Source organism: Cyprinodon tularosa, unplaced genomic scaffold, assembly GCF_016077235.1.
Source record: "Cyprinodon tularosa strain WSP-4 unplaced genomic scaffold, ASM1607723v1 ctg210, whole genome shotgun sequence".
Classification (NCBI taxonomy): domain Eukaryota; kingdom Metazoa; phylum Chordata; class Actinopteri; order Cyprinodontiformes; family Cyprinodontidae; genus Cyprinodon; species Cyprinodon tularosa.
The window spans coordinates 962,623-983,215 of NW_024038779.1; the positions used below are offsets into that span (position 1 = coordinate 962,623).

The 20,593-nt window shown below is 38.4% G+C and overlaps 1 protein-coding gene across 2 annotated transcripts in view; it reads right to left on the minus strand.

Annotated features, from left to right (window-relative positions):
• adam12b (ADAM metallopeptidase domain 12b) overlaps positions 1-20,593 on the minus strand; it is a 132,862-nt gene that overhangs the window by 39,106 nt on the left and 73,163 nt on the right. For both annotated transcript variants that reach the window (XM_038285366.1, XM_038285365.1), the window contains exons 10-11: positions 19,310-19,394; positions 14,040-14,188 (exon numbers count right to left, since the gene is read on the minus strand). In XM_038285366.1, coding sequence (XP_038141294.1) covers positions 14,040-14,188; positions 19,310-19,394 — 234 coding nt within the window. The remainder of the gene's footprint in view (positions 1-14,039; positions 14,189-19,309; positions 19,395-20,593) is intronic.

A 20,593-nucleotide genomic window follows, 5' to 3' on the forward strand; every position in this document is an offset into this window, starting at 1 on the left:
AAAGAACTATAACTTTGAAAGCGCGAGGATTATTGTTGTTTAAGGGAATTCTTTAGGATAGTCTACGGTTTTTGTGATGCTCTAATCTTAAATCTTTTGCAGCCTCAAGCGAGTCTCCAATTGCAACTGTATCTAGCTCTAATTATCTTTGGTATTAACTCTAACAGATTCTTTTCCCAGGTTACAGAAAATCCTCCCCACTTAATGATCTTGTCACCCCAAAGCTTCACTGCAGGGATGTTGTTTTTATACTTATTTACCAGGTTAGTTTCCCAACAGGCACGTTTTTGTATAAAGGCCAAACGGCTAAGTTTAGCTGCTATTTACCAATTAAAATTCTTTCAGAAAAAGCATTGCTTGTAGGAAAATGGAAATATGATTTCTTCCAGCCACATATTGTTTACCTAGAAGTTGTCTAGACAAAAGACTTATATAAAGGAGCTGTGGATCAGTGCAGCTCCTCCAAAGTTACCACTGCTATCTTTTGGTGGGCCATGTCTTAACAAGTGTGCAGTTGTGCCATACACTTTCCATCTTTTACTCTTTTCATATTTTAAATCTATGTCAAATTATCTATAACTATAAATTATTCTGAGGCAATCATCATTCTTATAATTCATTTTCTTATCAATCATTACACTCAGCTAAAGCTCAAAGTGTATGATGAAATTGCAGGATTTAAAAGTTCCCAGTTCACAATGTGTGTTCTTACACTGTGCGTCTCGATGCTTTGATGCGATCAACCTGCTCACGCTGCACGTCCAAAAAAACAACAGGTCGGACTCAGCACCGAGATGGCGCTGGTCGGACTCGTCAATCTGGAAGAAGAACTCACTTGTTTGCACTTGCACAATCGGTAAGGTTCTGGTAAATCGGCTTGTAGACGCTCATAGCTTTGCTTCCACCTCACACCTTATGAGGGCCGACTGAATTTCAAACTTTGATTTTCTCCTGACCCTACAATTCCTGATCGGGAGATGGTCGCGAGAGGCTGATCACCCCTTTGTTTCCCCCTGTACACTACACGACGCAGGATGCATGAGGAGGCTGAAACTCGGCCCAACCTAAAACATTCTTGCACGACTGGAGAATTAGCCCGAAAGGGGAAAAACCTCGTACAGAGAATGCCTGGCTTGATGCTGCATGGTCAGTCTTCTCCAAAAAGCCGCAACAGTACAGCTGGATTTATACAGAACTTAAACATTTTGGAAAACATATTTTCCCTCTGCTCCACAGCTGTGTGAAACTTTCTGTGGCTCTGCTGCATGAATCTATGTAAAATAGGTCCAATTTTTTTTTTCATTGGACCTATTATTTTTTTATTTTTATTTTGTTCCGTCACAGGAACACAAAAGGTTTTGCGCTTTCCTTCCTCATCAATGTAAAGGAAATTTCACTAACAATATCAGCTCAAAAACATTCTTGTAACCTGTTTTTGCTACTGCTTCTACACTTTTCAGCTGTTGTTCAATGTAATCCCTCAGGTCCAGTCTGTGGCTCACACACCTGTCACAGTTCTCCAAGTGAATAAGAAACAATTCCTCCATTGTAGAAAACATTCTATAGTTTTTCTCTCAGTACCACTGTCTCCTGTCTTTGTGTTTCTCCTCCCGCGGTACCTCTGTTGGAGATAAAAAGACAAATGAAACCACATCTTCCATGCTCCGCCTGTCTATCGAGGCATAAAGCACCTCTCTGCGGAGTTCTCTCAGTGCGCTCTGGCCCTGATTGCAGCTGGCAGTGTCACTGATAATCACGTCATTTAGATGCAGTCTGTCCTCTACTCCATTAGCAAGTCTAAGCTCAGCGTCACCAAAACACGCACACACAGTCCAATGAGCTACAATGCTTCACAACGAGGTGTTTAACATTCGGAAGCAATGTGGACATAGGAGGGCGGTTCAATGGAGGTTGCCAGTATCAAATAAATACATTAAACAGAAATGGAAAAAAGAAATGCTATTTGTGATGGAGGGAATGAGTTCTAGATTGGATTGAAAATGACTATATTTTGTAGACAGGAAACTGAGAATTCAGACTGATAGCTCCGGAAATTCAATTTAAGAGATAGCCAGCTAAGTCAAGCTTGAACCTGCCAAGTTTGAAAAATGTATTTCTGAGATTGTTAAGTGGGGAAAAGTCCAGACTCTAAAATCCAAGAACCTGCAAAACTAATAAAATGATTCACACAACAATACTGTCTAGATGCCAAATCTATTCTGTAAACATGTAAGAAAACCGTTTGACTTAAACACTTCAAACACATCAAAGACACTGAATCATCAGCACTTTCAACAAACTATTCAGAAATACATTAATAATACGCTGTTTTTGAATTGGGGTATTCCAGTATTGCTATAACTGTATGATGCTTTTTCTGTGTATGAGGGTCCCCTTCAGGTAATCCAGCTTTCTACCCCTGCACTGAAAAAAATATAATGTAACCGTTTTTGTCATTTACTTAATTATATTTGGTTACTTTAGCATTATTTTTCATGTCATAACCTGAATCAATTGTGTTAAAGTAACCAAGTAAAATTATTAATATTAGCTATTAATTGGTTATTATTGGCGGGTGTGTATGGCCATGTTTTTTTTTACCCTGCGGGGACAGTTTAAGAGCGATTTATTCAGGGCTAGTCTGCTCTGTCGGGATGTATGAACTGGTTGTTTTTAATCCCTTTTCAAATTTTTTTTTTAGCTAAAGAAATAAAGTGTACAAATGGACAGATGATCTGAGTAAATACCAAATGCATGCTTCCATTCATTTAGGGAAAATGGAAATCCAAACTAATGTACTAATTTAACTATTGTTCCTTTGTTAAATCATGGATTAACTTTGTTTTTCATGCATTCCCCCACTACAATACTACAAAAGCTATTTCTGTTCAAAATTTTTTTTTTACTTTATCAACTGCCCTAAGGTTTATTTAAAGCCACATATAAAGACTCCAATAATCACTTGAATGCAGCAGACTGACACCATTCAGCAAGCTAAATAATCTTAGGAGGCAATGCATTAAGCTCTTATCTAATAAAATTCAAGAAGCAATAAGAAACACATCATTGAAATCTTTTAGTCTTGGCATACAGATCGAGTTTGTAGGACTTTGGTACTCCAGTAAGCCAAAGTGAATGTCATTCTGCACAAATACAGAAAAGATGGAACATGATGAGAAACCCTTCATGCCCCTGCCTATCATGTATCTGCAAGAAAGCATCAGTTGATCCTCCAGGAGGTTAAAAACAAAAAAATTCAGAACTAAATAAAAGTGCTGTAAAAACATGCATTATTTAAAGTCTGTGTTCATCATGATTTAACAACAAGAAAGCTGCTGGGCAAAAAATGGCTCCATTGGAAAATATTGAAACCAAAGCCAGTGCTTACTACATTATCCGAGGCATAACAGCAGGGTATTTTTTTAAAGATAAAATGTAACTAAAGTTGTCACTGAAGTTGATGACCAGAAGGAAAAAAACACACAAAAAAAAACAAACAAAATCAAACAAACAAAAAAACAAAACAAATCTGCACATGCACGTTCCTTTACAACCAGCGAACATTAAAACAGGCATTCACGAATAAAATATACTGTACCTACAGTCTAACATGGTGGTTGTGGTGTAATGATCTGGGCTGCGTTGCTGCTTCATTACCAGGTTGACCTTCTATAATTGATAAAGTCAACAATTTCCTCTCCGAAACTCAAGTTATGCAGTAGAATTATGATCCAAGGCACATAAACCCACCTCTGACTTGCTAAACCCCCCCCCCCCAAAAAAAAACAAAAAAAAAAAAAAACCCATAAAGGATTTGAATAGGCAAAGTAAAAATGGTTATATGGAAAAATATATTTTTCCATACTAATCAAAATTTTTATTGTTCGTCTGATTAAAATGGATTTAATAATCTAAAACATTTCTTATTTAAACCTAAAACTATAGATGGTTAAATGAAAGTTACAATCTGCCTATTGATTATTAATGGAAATGCAAAACACTGATTAAAAGCCTTTTTGCCCACAAGATTATTTAAAGAAAAACAATGTCAGAACATTGGAAAATGCAAGGCTGAAGCAAACGAAACTCAAAATAGATCTTAAGTGTAGAGTAAGGTAATAAAGGACTGTGATGACCGCAACACATTCTTAGCAGTATTCTATTCTTTAAAATATGTGTGTTTGTTTATTCCTTTTAATATCATACTTCAGTGATTTCTATGTCTCATATAAAGGACCTCAGGTTGGATTTGCTAGCATACACGCACACAAGCCTCTTGGTTTATGCAACTATGAATATTTAATCAGTTGCTGCAGAAAATCAATACTACTCTAATTCAGCATGAGCTATTTAGCTGGAGGAAGTCGCTTCCTTACATACAGAATAGCAATAAAAATGCCAAATTATTATTTTAATACAAAAACACAGTAAAGTGGAGCTGGAAAAAATAGCTCTGGTTTAAATCAGCAGATTGGATCGATAACAATAACCGCAGTGAAATGCACTGAATGGCATGGGTTTATATGTACATAAACATAATAATAGAATTCTCATTTTGCTTCTCCTCCTGAATCTGAGCAACAGCAGAACTCAATAAAATCCTGAAATCCCGCAGACTGAAATAAACAAATATTGAACATAAAATTAGAATGATATTAAATAAATAGGCAGTTATTGATGTCCTGTGTTGCTGTATCAAGACAAAATTGCTTGCAAAATGTCAGACCATCATGGTGCAACGATTTAGTAGAACTCTTATCAAGAAATGGTGAAGTGAGTGTGAGAAAAAAAAGGTCAATCGTCCTTCTCAGGTGTTTTCATGCTTAATCTCATGATAATGATCAGCAGAAGAACGCCCTGAGGCTCATTAACCTATTCTGTTGCGAAGAATTCAATACCAGCACAAATTCATTGTTGCCAATTAAGATAAGACTCAAATTTTTCTGCTCTTTATGCATAGTTTTCCTTTTTTTTGGCACAGTATTAAATTAAGGATCCCGGTGTTGTTACCGCAATTAAAATAAGCAAAGTTCTGCAAAAACAGACCTTTTTCATAGTCTTCCTCACTTTTTTACCAAGTAAAAGCACAGTGTATGGTTCACTTTGAAATATTTCCATCTTCTATCTCAAAACTTTAAAAAAAAAAATCACATTTTAATATTAGACAACAGATTTATATATGTTTTATATATCTTCGGGTTTTTTAGAGTTTTCCTAATTTTTCACAAAGATGCCAATATTGCTTTTCTTTTGTAGGTTGTCACAAACACAATGAAATGGTAGCTGCTGTGTTTTTTGAGTTAATATTCAAATTATTTTAAAACCAGGTATATACTAATCCATTTACAGCATATGTTAAATCCAAAGAATTATCAGTTATTACTTTCTTTTTGCCAAGATTTATTCTGAGCTTACTGTCTTTGAGTTTTTTGACCTATGGAAATGGTAAGGACTGTAAAGAGATAAATATGTGTATGACTATAAGTAGAGCTCCCCCTATAGGTTTGGTGGGAGACAGTTCAGTAGAAATCTGTGGCTTATAGCCCACTGTGGCCTATTAATGTACGTTTACAGCATTTTCTTTAAAAATGTTGTGGGCGCGGCTTATAGTGAGGTGCACTCTATAGTCTGGAAAATAAGGTATATTGCAAACGTTTGCCTTGACTCACCAGGCTCCATTATTACGTATTATGCTTTCAGATATATCTTTTTCCTCTTTACTGTAATTTGTTACCTAGTTAAAAAAAACATTTAAAAGTTTTAGATTTTATAACTGGAATCCCAGAAGCATCTAAATTTGTGATAAAATCAAAGTTATTCCAATTCAACCACATTTTAGATTATAAATAGTAATGGCATTGTTACCTTGCAGTGGAACCAGTTACTTTGATTGTGTACTAACTAAGTTAATAACCCATTTGCCTTTTGGAGAAGTAACTATAACTATTTAGGGGAATGTTGGCCTAGTGAATAGAGCTGTGTGCTTGTGCTATGAGAAGGTTGCAAGTACTCGATTCGATCCCCACAGCCTGCACTCTGGGTTCCTGAGCAACACCCTTAACCCCACACTGCTCCCAGGGCACCACACAATGGCAGCCCACTGCTCCCCAACGCCAAATACAGAGAGTGAATTTCCCCATTGTGGGACAATAGAGGGATTAACATTAACGTTTATTTTCATGACAAACACTGTGTTTGGGTAGTTCATATCTTACAGACTAAAACACCACAAACTGCAGTAATATCACAAAGTATACATTAAAACAGTATATCTCTGAATAGAGTATGATACCAAAGAAGGTAAGAATATGGACACATATTTGTCTCTGAGGTCCAAACATAGAGAAGCGGTTAGATAAATTAAATCAGGAATGCTAAAGTCCAATAACCAAGAGACATTATTCTGCAACTTTTAGAAGTTCTTCCTCTCCATCACACCAGAACAAAATTATTGGCTTATTATTAGAGCTCTTTGAAGCTGAATAATGTACTAAATCATCTTTTTGACTCAGGCATGTTGGAATAGGAATGCATCTAAAAGTTACTAGCTAGTAACTCTTGTGGACAGGCTTCAGGTGCGTCTGACTTAAATCATACATTTACAAGCCTGAAACTTTAAAGAATGATATTAAGGCTAAGGGGAGAAGTAGACAATGACAGATCTAGTGACAGATCTAACATGTGGTGAGTCAGACTTATAACAGTAAAATGTATTAGTTTGAGTAAATGAAAGATTTTTCACAGATGTCTAAATCCAATGTAAACATCCTGTTTTAAGTATAACTCCAAACAGAATAAGCTGCTGTGATTTATAATATTTTCTTCCATTCACCCATGTTAAAACAACCACACTAGGTATGTCATGTTTACAACTATGGCTTTCTCTCTTACATCCTGTTCTTTTAGTGGTATATTTGTTTCAGAAAGAATATCTTGCTCCTGCATTTAAAGTTCAGGATTTAGAGCAAAATCTAAAGCTCCCCTTTCAGTGAAAAAACACAGAATTGAGTTGCAACTAATGTAAGTCTCGAGCATGATATGTAAGAAAGTGTAAAATTTAGAAATATTTCCTGATGTATTCGGTAATTATACAAATCCACAGCTGTGCTTGAAATGTGTGAATGATTTAATCCCCCAGTGATATGATTAATTTTGGAACACATGTAGGCTGAGGTTTAAATAATACCAACTGCGGATTTCAGTTTTATTTTCATGTTCCCTGTGTTGTGGAAATCCTTCTGATTGCATGCATCTGTGTAAAGCAGGATCTACAAAGAGGCAAACACTACTGGCATCAGACCAAGGGTGAAATCTGGTTCTCTGCTGTGGGTTCATGTTATCTACTAGCTGTTTACTTGCAGTCACACTGTCCATTGCTTGCAGCAGCCCTGTTATCTTAGAGACCCAGACAACATGAAGAGAATGCTACGGTACTGTAGCTACTCTGTTCCAAAGCGTGGATTTTTTTTCGTCTCTGTGTTTAAGATTTTTTTTCTTATATCAGCATACAACAACAATGCAATAATTTTACACAAATAAATATGATTCAAAATCAGCAACTACTGAAGTTTTTTGTGGTTTATTATCTGCTCAGGCGTAGCAGAAGACACATGTAACATGTTGTTTAGGCTTCTATTTTTATTAATATGAACCATTGATACTGATTTTAACAAACATAAAACAGAGAAAGGCTAGTTGACAAACATAAATATAACATGATTAAAAACATTCAAGCTATAGCTAAAACTAAACTTTTTGGCGTGAACATGAGTTTTATGAGGATATTTAGAATTTTAACATACATGTTTGTCCTGCAAAGAAACCCCTTCAACTGCAAAATAGTTTATAATTTCATACTCAAAGCCCAAACATTATTCATGTGATTCTAAAAGAGATAAAAAAAAAAAAAAATAAAAAATAAAAAAAACTTACTTGAGGTGTTAAATCTACAGTGGGGCAAAAAAGTATTTAGTCAGCCACCAATAGTGCAAGTTCTCCCACTTAAAAAGATTAGAGAGGCCGGTAATTTTCATCATAGATATACCTCAACTATGAGAGACAAAATGAGAAAAAAAAATCCAGAAAATCACATTGTTTGATTTTTAAAGACTTTATTTGCAAAATATGGTGGAAAATAAGTATTTGGTCAATAACAAAAGTTCATCTCAATACTTTGTTATATACCCTTTGTTGGCAATGACAGAGATCAAACGTTTTCTGTAAGTCTTCACAAGGTTTTCACACACTGTTGCTGGTATTTTGGCCCATTCCTCCATGCAGATCTCCTCTAGAGCAGTGATGTTGTGGGGATGTCACTGGGCAACACGGACTTTCAACTCCCTCCAAAGATTTTCTATGGGGTTGAGATCTGGAGACTGGCTAGGCCACTCCAGGACCTTGAAATGCTTCTTACGAAGCCACTCCTCCGTTACCCGGGCGGTGTGTTTGGGATCATTGTCATGCTTAAAGACCCAGCCACGTTTCATCTTCAATGCCCTTGCTGATGGAAGGAGGTTTTCACTCAAAATTTGACGATACATGGCCCCATTCATTCTTTCCTTCACACGGATCAGTCGTCCTGGTCCCTTAGCAGAAAAACAGCCCCGAAGCATGATGTTTCCACCCCCATGCTTCACTGTAGGTATGGCGTTCTTCAGTGTTGGGAAAGTTCTCTTTCTACGTGAACTAGTTCAAAGTTCAGTTCATACATTTTAAAATGAACTAGTTCAGTTCATAGTTCATAATTCAAAACCAAAAAATGAACTAGTTCATAGTTCTTCTTTTTTTTCATATATTGCTCAATTACACCATAGCCTACTGTAGAACCACAGACAGCAATTATTTTATCAGTTGTAACACTGAAACTGTGCGTCAGATTTCATCTTCATATCCAGTTTTGAATCCTTATCCAACCAGGGTTTACATTAGCATTGAGGGGACAGCATTTCCCCATTGTTGCTTTAATGCTTTGTTGCTGTCCAGTTGCTGCAGCTTTCACTCCTACAGTATATTCTCAAAAACATCAGGAAAAATGTGCTGCTTGAATGGTCTTTTTATGAGTAATTATTAAAAGAAAAATAGGAAAGTAGTCTTTAAGGTGCAAATGTTTTTTTTTTTATTTTAATAATTTTTTCCATTTGAAATTCAATTTCAATACATACTAAAAAGGAATACTGGAATCCTGGAAAATTATACCAGGCAGGTTTAACAAACAAGTTACATGGATAGTAAAACCCTCAAGAACAGGGGTCTTCTATGTTTTCCAGACCAAGGACCCCCAAACTGATGGCGAGATGGAGCGGGGACCCCCTAACCATATATATTGTATGAAATTGTGTCCTATAGTCACTCTATTACAGATGGAGTAATGTAAAGAAATTAATTTCTCCCTGGGATTATTAAAGTTTTTCTGATTCTGATTCCTGGTTGTTGTGAAGGAAACGGTGCCCAGCTTGAAAGAGCTCCTGTGTGTCGCTGAATGTGTGCATTGATGACTGAAAGACATCTTTTGTCTCCTTTATCTGTTTACTACAGTGTGTTGATTTCATGTTAATGAGTATTTAAAGACATTTCAATTAGTGGGGGAAAAAATTGCTGTGGGGGAATATAAAAATATCAACTAACCATGCAGACCCTCATGCAGTACCTCCGTAGACCCCCTAGGGGTCGCGGATCCCCTGGTGAAGACCTCCGCTCAAGAAGATTTTACTAACACAAACTGAGGGACCAGGCTGAGGTAGGAATTTAAGGTTACCGAAGTGCGGATTTTTTTACTGAAAGCCGGCGGGCAAACTTGTTGCCATCATCCTCACCGACCACCTGGTCATAAACCTGTATTAAGTGATCATACTGCTGCTTTGTCGCCTCCACGGTCGCCTCCATGCTGCTGTGGCTTCCAGGCTGCATTTTGTTTTGATGACGCACGCGGCTGTAGGCTACGACGCTGGTAGCTGGTGTTGCCAGATTGGGTGTTTTTCCTGCTACATATTAAGGCTTGTTTACGGTGTGATTCAGCTGGGGTTTCGCCTGGAGGGCTCTATAGAAATGTGGCAACCTATTGAACGGAGCTGAACTGAGAGAGCGTGCCGTTCACAGACACCAGAATGAACGAGTTCACAATAACGTTCATCAGGCAGTAATGCAGTACGTTCAGTTCACGTTCGCCCAAAATATGAACGAGTTCATGAACTTTCGTTCAATGAACGCGTTCAGGCACAACACTGGCGTTCTTTGGATGCAACTCAGCATTCTCTCTCCTCCAAACACGACGAGTAGAGTTTTTACCAAAAAGTTCTATTTTGGTTTCATCTGACCATATGATATTCTCCCAGTCATCGTCTGGATCATCCAAATGCTCTCTAGCAATCTTGAGACGGGCCTTGACATGTACTGGCTTAAAGCTGCAGTCTGTAACATTGAGGAGAGAGCAGACTTCTACTGAAAATTTGAAGAAAAACAGGTTTCACGCCACTCCCCCACCCTCTCTGCTTCACTCATGCCCCACCTCCAAGCTCCACCCCTCTCACAGCATCTGCGCGGCTACCGCATGCGACCAGAAGGGGGGGGGGGGGGGGGGGGGGGGGGTTGGGATTCAGCGTGTGTGAGCTGTGATTGACACTCCATCAGACGCTCCTCTGGCTGTGATTGGTTGTTTTGACTCGTCCCAAATTATTCTTTCCAGATTGAAATACAGGCAGTAGGCGGTACCAATTGAAGCAGTTTTTTTCACAGGTTACATATAGGGCTGCAACAACGAATCGATAAAATCGATAAAAATCGACTTTTAAAAGCGTTGGCAACGAATTTAATCATCGATTAGTTGTGTCGCGCGATTAATGCGTCATCCGCCGCCGCCGTCATCCCGGGGAAGAAAAAAAAATATGGCGGAGCGAGTCAGCGCCGCAGTTGCAGTGTTGACAACTCAGCGACTTTTCAGACCCCTCCAGCGACTATTTCTTTAAAAAGCTACTAGCGACAAATCTGGCGACTTTTTTCGGTGTCACTGGCGGCTTTTGGAGACTCTTACGTGAAAGCATGTATCGTTCCTACTCTTCTCCTCCAGCGGCAGCTGCTGCCGTGGGGCGCCTCCCCCATCCCAACCCCTTTCTCTCTCTCCCACAGGAATCCCTCTCAGCGGGGCAGTCAGAGCCGCAGGATTTTAGTGAGGAGTTTACCCTCAGCGTCCAGACTGCAAATGAAGCGCGCATGCCCCGGGATTGACGGCGCAAATTGATCACAATAATTAAAATAGCCTGCGCTTTGTAAAGTGAAAAAAGTCGTAACATGCAACTTTTGTAAAAACAAATAAACATGGCACGGAAGCACCACTGTTATGACGCAGCACCTGAAAAGAAAACACGTTGGGGCCTTCAATGGCAGTGAAGAGAGCTCATCAGCAGGATGAGTAACCATGTTTGTTTCATTTTAAAGTGGGGAAACGTTACGTTAGTTTCTCAGGTAGCTCATCTGATGCTTTCCTTAGCTTGTTAGTAGGTTACAGACAGTGATAAGGTTGGCTTCTTATTTTACTTTTAATTTCATTTGAATTAGCTTAAGCAGCGTTTATATTTTCTTTATAAATAAATTTATTTGCAAATTATGAGGGCAAGGCTTTTAAAGTTTAAATCTTCTGGCAAAGATAAAGTAAAGAAGATCCTGCAATTTATGGAAGTAAAGCAGAATAAAATCCAGCCAGATCAGTAATATGTCAATTAATTATATGCCACATTCCCATGTAAATATCTGTCTTTGGAGGATGTGTTTTTTTACCACCCCTAGTTCTCTCATTTTTATTCCAAATACAATTTATAATTTGAATCACAGGGCTATTTTTATCTCTATGGTTCAGTATTTTCTCAAGTAGCAACTTTAACTGCTATACTTTCCTGTCTTAAAAGGCAGAACTCTTCTAGTCTATAAAAACCTCATTTGTTGAAATGGGGGGGGCTATTGTTTGAACCCCTTAGGGGCTTTAAAAAACAAAAATGCCTGTCTCTTTTTGCGCTTTATGAAACAAAATACCCTATATTTTGTGGATGTACAGCTACATTTCTCATGTAAGTTTGCGTAGTTTTAACACAAACATTTATTTTTCATATTGCACCAGTACAGTTAATGAGAAACCTGTACTTGCGTGCTTGTTTGTTCTGTCTAAAATGTTTATTTTGGAATGAAGAGGTTAATATAAAAAAAATATTTTGTGTCCGATTCATCGATTAATCGAAAAAATAATCGGCCGATTCATCGATTTTCAAAATAATCGTTAGTTGCAGCCCTAGTTACATATCACATGTACTGCTGCTGGGCATAGGGACAGTTTTAGCCAATATGTCAAAAAAGTGATTTTTAAAAACTTACAGACTTCAGCTTTAAGCAGGGGGACATGTCTGGCACTGCAGGATTTGAGTCCCTGGCGGCGTAGTGTGTTACTGATGGTAGCCTTTGTTACTTTGGTCCCAGCTCTCTGCAGGTCATTCACTAGGTCCCCCCGTGTGGTTCTGGGATTTTTACTCACCGTTCTTGTGATCATTTTGACCCCACGGGGTGAGATCTTGCGTGGAGCCCCAGATCGAGGAAGATTATCAGTGGTCTTGTATGTTTTCCATTTCCTAATAATTAATCCCACAGTTGATTTCTTCACACCAAGCTGTTTACCTATTGCAGATTCAGACTTCCCAGCCTGGTGCAGGTCTATAATTTTGTTTCGGGTGTCCTTTGACAGCTCTCTAGTTTTGGCCATGGTGGAGTTTAGAGTGTGACTGTTTGAGGTTGTGGACAGGTGTCTTTTATACTGATAACGGGTTCAAACAGGTGCCATTAATGAAGGTAACGAGTGGAGGACAGAGGAGCCTCTTACAGAAGAAGTTACAGGTCTGTGAGAGCCAGAAATCTTGCTTGTTTGTAACTGACCAAATACTTATTTTCCACCATATTTTGCAAATAAATTCTTTAAAAATCAGACCATGTGATTTTCAGGATTTTTTTTTCTCATTTTGTCTCTCATAGTTGAGGTATATCTATGATGAAAATTACCGGCCTCTCTCATCTTTTTAAGTGGGAGAACTTGCACTATTGGTGGCTGACTAAATACTTTTTTGCCCCACTGTATGCCCTAATAAAGAATAATGAATGGATCTTCTCTATGGTTTGGTGTAGAAAATGTCTTTAGACCTTTCCCAGCTGTAAGAGGCTTTTTTGAAAATTGAAATGGGCTTGCCCATATACCAAAAAGTTGCTGTAGGTTTATAATCATAAAATAAATAAATAAAAAAAAGCAAAAAAAAAAAATAAAATAAATAAAATCATGGTAAAAATATTTGGTGTTTCACCTTTTACTTACATTGGAAGATGCAGATTTGTCAATAAAATTTCAACCCACATTTTTTCAAACTACCCACATCAGCGTAATTTGTTTAAGAGTCATATTATGATCATTCTTTAATGGTTGTCAGGGGCCACACAAATTATGGTCCTCAAACCACACTTTGGAAATCCCTCATTGGTACTGTGGCAATGGATAGGTCTAGAACCAAATCCAAAATTCGTGGCAAAAGCCTTAATACCGTTTTTCAAGAACGCATGTCGTCTATTATGATCGGGGTTAATTTATTAGATTATTAGAATGGTCAAAACATTTCTTTTTTAAGTTGACAGAGACATAACCCTTAAGACCTGCTGTTGTAATCATAGAGAATAAAAAAAACATGGAATCAAATAGCCTGAATATGAATCCATGTTTTACATTTATGACTTAGATTTATGAAAAAAAGGTTATATATTGATGCTTTTGCAATTTAGATTGGATTGTTATTTGAAGCCCGAATAAAATTCATCAAACTTTGTGCTTTTAATGTCACACATGTGAATAGGTTCACAGGGTGGGATTTGCACAGTGAAAACCAGTTGTGGTTTTAGTTTTGCTACTATGAAAATTTATGTATCTGCTTTATGATTGCATCTTCATAGTAGTAGTAGTCATTTTTGCGTTAAATTTGTCATAATTTCCACATTTTGGGAACAAGGCTTTCATAAAATCTTACCCTGTGGATGGTGTCATGATGCAGCCTCCACGATCCACTGTCATTCTACAGCCACAGCCGCGCTCTGGGGTGTCATGATTCATGCCAAAATTGTGTCCGAGTTCATGTGCCAAAGTTACAGCTGCACCCAGTGGGTTCTCAGAGTGATCCTTAAAAAAAAAAGGCAACCAAATGCGTTTAAAATTAGTTAACACCTTAAATTAATTTAAAAGACAAAAGACAAAAAATAAGATGGAAACATCAGACAAGGGCATTTTTAAGCAATTTATAGCATTACGATTTGCTTTCCTCTTATTCATTTTCTTCATGGAAACTTTATTAGATCTACACAACCACCTCCACTGCAGACCAAATTAGACTGACTTCCAGTAGAGAAAGCTACTGCAGGGTGCTGCATTAGACATCGGTATGATTCCTCTGATAAGAAAGACAGGTATATCTCCCCCGGACAGACAGAGATGGAACAAGAACAAGCAAGAACAGCTCTTTCATACAGAAATAATTTTAGAGAATAAGGTTTTGAATAGGCAGAATATTAATAAGGCATAGACTATTGGTGTGTTCAAACTGAACGAGTTTTCAGTGTAACGCTATCTGGTTGACGTGCAAAGTTTATGGTGAATGGTAAGAAGGGGCATCCAGAGGTCCTGCAGCATGATTTGAGCAGCAGGAGCTGGGGAAGGGCTTGCAGTGTTTCCAGCATGGGGCATCGAACGTCCAAAGAGGAGGATACAGGATATGGAAAAACTGAACTTTTTCAGCTCAATCAAGGGAGACTGACTCTACATTCAAGCTGTAATCTCTCCTCCTATAGAGCTGTCAGCATAAAGCTATGAAAAATGAATATATGAAGGGGTTTAACTCCTCTGGTTTTACATAAAAGGCCAGGAGAATATATGTTTAATGTACAAGGAAAAAAGAGTGCTCTGATTAATATTACTCAACTAAAATATTTTCTTACTGAACTATGGTTAATAAGATATGATACCTACATACTTATATTACTTATATACACTATATTGCCAAAAGTATTTGCTCACCTGCCTTGACTCACATATGAGCTTAAGTGACATCCCGTTCCTAATCCATAGGGTTCAATATGACGTCGGTCCACCCTTTGCAGCTAGAACAGCTTCAACTCTTCTGGGAAGGCTGTCCACAAGGTTTAGGAGTGTGTTTATGGGAATTTTTGACCATTCTTCCAGAAGCGCATTTGTGAGGTCGCACACTGATGTTGGACGAGAAGGCCTGGCTCTCAGTCTCCGCTCTAATTCATCCCAAAGGTGTTCTATCGGGTTGAGGTCAGGACTCTGTGCAGGCCAGTCAAGTTCATCCACACCAGACTCTGTCATCCATGTCTTTATGGACCTTGCTTTGTGCACTGGTGCACAGTCATGTTGGAAGAGGAAGGGGCCAGCTCCAAACTGTTCCCACAAAGTTGGGAGCATGGAATTGTCCAAAATGTCTTGGTATGCTGAAGCATTCAGAGTTCCTTTCACTGGAACTAAGGGGCCAAGCCCAGCTCCTGAAAAACAACCTCACACCATAATCCCCCCTCCACCAAACTTTACACTTGGCACAATGCAGTCAGACAAGTACCGTTCTCCTGGCAACCGCCAAACCCAGACCCGTCCATCAGATTGCCAGATGGAGAAGCGCGATTCGTCACTCCAGAGAACGCGTCTCCACTGCTCTAGAGTCCAGTGGCGGCGTGCTTTACACCACCGCATCCGACGCTTTGCATTGCACTTGGTGATGTATGGCTTGGATGCAGCTGCTCGACCATGGAAACCCATTCCATGAAGCTCTCTGCGCACTGTTCTTGAGCTAATCTGAAGGCCACATGAAGTTTGGAGGTCTGTAGTGATTGACTCTGCAGAAAGTTGGCGACCTCTTCGCACTATGCGCGTCAGCATCCGCTGACCCCGCTCCGTCAGTTTACGTGGCCTACCACTTCGTGGCTGAGTTGCTGTCGTTCCCAAACACTTCCATTTTCTTATAATACAGCTGACAGTTGACTGTGGAATATTTAGGAGCGAGGAAATTTCACGACTGGATTTGTTGCACAGGTGGCATCCTATCACAGTTCCACGCTGGAATTCACTGAGCTCCTGAGAGCGACCCATTCTTTCACAAATGTTTGTAAAAACAGTCTGCATGCCTAGGTGCTTGAATTTATACACCTGTGGCCATGGAAGTGATTGGAACACCTGATTCCAATAATTTGGATGGGTGAGCAAATACTTTTGGCAATATAGTGTATTTTACCATAGAACTTACTCTCAGGTGCTACTAAATCCTTTACATTCACTGGCTGAACAACAATAAAACATTTTAAAGTATGATCACAATCCTGATGACTACACAGGTGACATTTTGAAGTGTATTGTCTCACTTAAAAAAATGTTAAAACATTTTTTTGAACTTATCAATGCAAATAAAGAGAAGCAACTCTCTAAATCATGAGGAAAAGAAGAGAGCAGCTCAAAGCTCGACGCCTCTTAGGAGCATCAAGCATCTGTCAACAAAGTTCTTGACGTGCTTTTAACCTAAAAATGCACAAACGTCCAATTTGACGTCTCATTGATGCTCAAAAAGCATCCGATGTGAAGACACCATACTGTGTGTGTGCTATTAATTTGCTTTCCGCATATGACTGTACTCTATCAAATAAGTCTTACTGATTACCATGTGTCCCAAATTCCATGAGAGGGTATTGGACTTAAAATACTGTGGAAACCATGTTTTAAACTCTCATTTGGAAGTTTGAAAAGAAGTAAATACTGCCCTTTTGTTTTCTGTTGAAAGATAAGTGTAATAAAAAAAAAAAGCACTGAAGAAAACCCCAAACAGATGTGGAATGACAGACGTGATACTACAAAATGTAGAAATACCACAACTAGATAACTGATAGCTGCGGTTCAAGACCAAATGTTTTCATAGAGGCACAGAAAAGTATCAAATAAAAAACAGGGCAAGCAATTCAAATATATTAAGTGAGCTGCATGAAGTGAAATTTCTATTCAATTAGGTTTAATAAAAAAAGGTCAATATACATTCATAACTTAGGAATTTTACATATATTTCACTTAATTTAAGTTAAAAATGACCATTTTCTATAAAATCTGAATTAGAATTCAAGAAAAACTGATAATTTCAGCTGTAAAAATTTGAGTTGCTTTTTTGTTTTGAAAAAAAAATTAAGCAGATGAAAACTGGGATCATATCTCAATACTACTGAATAGGGGTGTGGGAAATAATCGTTTTGGCGATATATTGTGATATTCGGCTGCCCAATATAATATCGATCTTTCACTTCTTAGTATCGATTTTCAAAGAAAAAATGGTTACATAAAACATTAATGGGAAGATGGGCTACCTCTGCACCAACACTGGCAGAAAGCGCTGTGGAGCCCTTTAACTGTGCGTGCAGCACCAAATCTGTATTTGAGGCAGTCACAGTGGAAGAAAACCCCAAACAACATGGATAATAATACCTAATCAATATTTTCTGATGAAAACATACAGCACTTGCTGTTTTATCTCATCATTTGATTTTGATAGCTGGGGAAAATATGGCAACATATAGTGATACTGCAATATTGTGATAATATCGTATCGCGACATGTATCGAATCGCAACACTCATGCCAATACTCACCTCTACTACTGAAGCTATCACCTTATTGATTCTAAATAATTAGTAAAACATAATTTATAAAGAAAAAAAAAAGAAATAGATCCAAAGGACCTATCAGTAACCATGTCTGTTCCAGCGCATATCATCATTAGAATTTCTTTTAAGTATTATTTCTTCAGTACAGGGGCCAGGACATGATTTACAGGGGCACTGGCACCCGTTGGCCCCTGTCTAGAACCGCCCATGGCTGCTAACATTGCTACAGTTGCCATCTGCTAGTGACAAAGGGCCGTTCTAAAGTTTTCAATGCCATAGGTCGGCATTCGAACCGTTTTTGTGCATAAACTAACCAGCTGTGAAACTTAATTTTTCATGGTGTCGTGATATGCAGAAATGTTTTTCAGAATGTTTCTATCTCTCAGATAAATGAAAGCTATACTACAACGACCATTTATTTAAAATATACCAAGGATTAAAAAATGCTCATCTCAAAATCCGTGAGAAAAAAGATCCTCCGCCCACTACTGTATATCTTACTATACTGTGGTTCTCTGACGCTTACATGAGAAAATCACATGCTTCCTTTGAAGGCACGGTCATCAGTCAAACTTAGGCCAGGATGAGCCATTTCCTGCTCTGATTAAAGAGCAGCGTCATGGGAGCTGCACCCACCCTGTACAGGAAGGATGGGAAAACTCTCTGCAGCCTTTGCCATGTTCATCTGTGTGATGCACTCATAAGCTGGTTTTGTTTAGTTTTACTCAAAAAGTAATAATATTCAGATGAATAAAATGATATAAAGCTTCCACAAGTTCCTCTGTGGTTCTATTGTGATGGCAAATGGCCCAACCATATTTCTGTCATTTCTATTTCTGTGGGGGAAAAAAACAACCTAAAAACCTAAATGCAAAAACTGGGGCTGAACACATGGTCAGTATGGTTTGAGAAAAAGATCATTTCCTCCCCTCCCACTGCTTATTTGGCCTTTTAATCTCAATCCAGACCATCTGCTCTATGCAAGTTACAGGGGAAGGAAAACATCTGGAAAAGCCTCATCACAGCAACAGCCAAAACTTATTTTTTGATGGGGTATACACATCTTGGCTTAGTTATAATGACACTATCCTGAAGACCACTTTGGGATTTGACATAAGTCTCAACAGTGAAAATCAGATTTAGATTATGTAGTGATTTAGAAACAGAGGTGATGCACAGCTGCATGTATAATTCCATTGTGATTCCAATACGAAAGAGCTGAAATAAACAATTCGTCATCTCTCATAAAAATGTAAATGAACCATATTCAAAATCTGCAGACTTTAATTTTCCACATTGCTCTGTGAGATCAGCAACCAGTTGCTCGTCTGTAGCTTCAACCCAAATACCAAACATCCTCCATCGCTGCCCACTTGCTATCGCACTGCCTGACTTCAAAAGTACTGTTTACGCTTCATGGGTGATTGTGATCATTTTAAAGCTGTCAGTCAGCACATAAATTACTATGTTATTAAGTATGACTTCCTGCAGAAGCCTGAAGCGCCTTTCCAGCAAACAATAGGCAACTCCACTCTGTGAATCCTGGTTGTATTGTGTTAGATTGCAAATTTTTTGACAATTCCTTCAATACTCACCATGACAATGCCTCCAGACTGCTCCACTGTGCACATGCTCATAATGGGGGCCATTCCGATGGTGGTGCCCTGGAAATAAACTCCGCTGCAATGAACAGATGGAATGTAATGGTCAAAAAGCTGAAGTTGTGTGTTATTCTCTTTTTTTGAATAGATATTATTCAAACTGTTTCTCTTTCTGTAAGGTTTCTTAAATCTTTCAGATATTGAGCACTTTCTTAATCATGCTTTAGATGATTTAATTCAATTAGTTAAATTCAAAATTGCTATATATGTATATGTTATACATATATATATATATATATATATATATATATATATATATATATATATATATATATATATATATATATATATATATATATATGGCTAGACAATGCAGGACTGAAGGACAGCACATTGCTCTCACTGTAGCTGGAATTTTGGCCCATTCCTTCATACACTCCCCTTTAGAGTGGTGATCTTTTGGGGCTGTTGCTGTGCAACAGAAACTTTCAACTCAATGGATTTTCTATGGGGTTGAGGTCTGGAAACTGACTAGGCCAATCCTTTTTCATGGAGCCACTCCTTTATTTCTTTAGCAGTGTGCTTTGGATCATTATCATGCTCCAGCTTTAACGCTATCACCAATGGAAGGAGGTTTGGGCTTAAAATCTCTTTAACATTACCCTGTTCATGATTCCCTTAACACAGATCAGTCACCCAGTCCCCATGCAGAATAAACAACCCCAAAGCATGATGTTCCCACCTCCATGCTTTACAGCAGGTACAGTAAGATGTTCTTGGAATCCAACTTAGCTTTCTTTTTCCTCCAAACATGATCAGTTGAGTTTGTGCTAAAAAGTTCTATTTTGGTTTTATCTGACCACATGATATTCCCCCAATCCTCTTCTGGATCCTCCATATGCTCTCTGGCAAACTTCAGATGGTCCTGGACATCTACTGTGTGCAGAGGGACACACCTGGCCTTGCAGGGTTTGGGTCCCTCTCACTGTAGTCTGTAACTGATGTTAGCTTTTGCTACTTTGGCCCCAGCTCTCTGCAGCTCATTTATCAGGTCCCTCCGTATAGTCCTGGGATTTGTGTTTACTGTTTTCATGATCAATTGGACCCCACAGGATGAGATCTAACATTGGCCCCAGATGGAGGGAGATTATCAATGGTCTTGTATGTCATCTATTTTCTTACAGTTGCTTCCACAGGCAATTTATTCTCACCAACCCGCCTGCCTCTTGTAGATCCACTCTTTCCAGCCAGATATTCCTCCCTGCCATAATTACACAA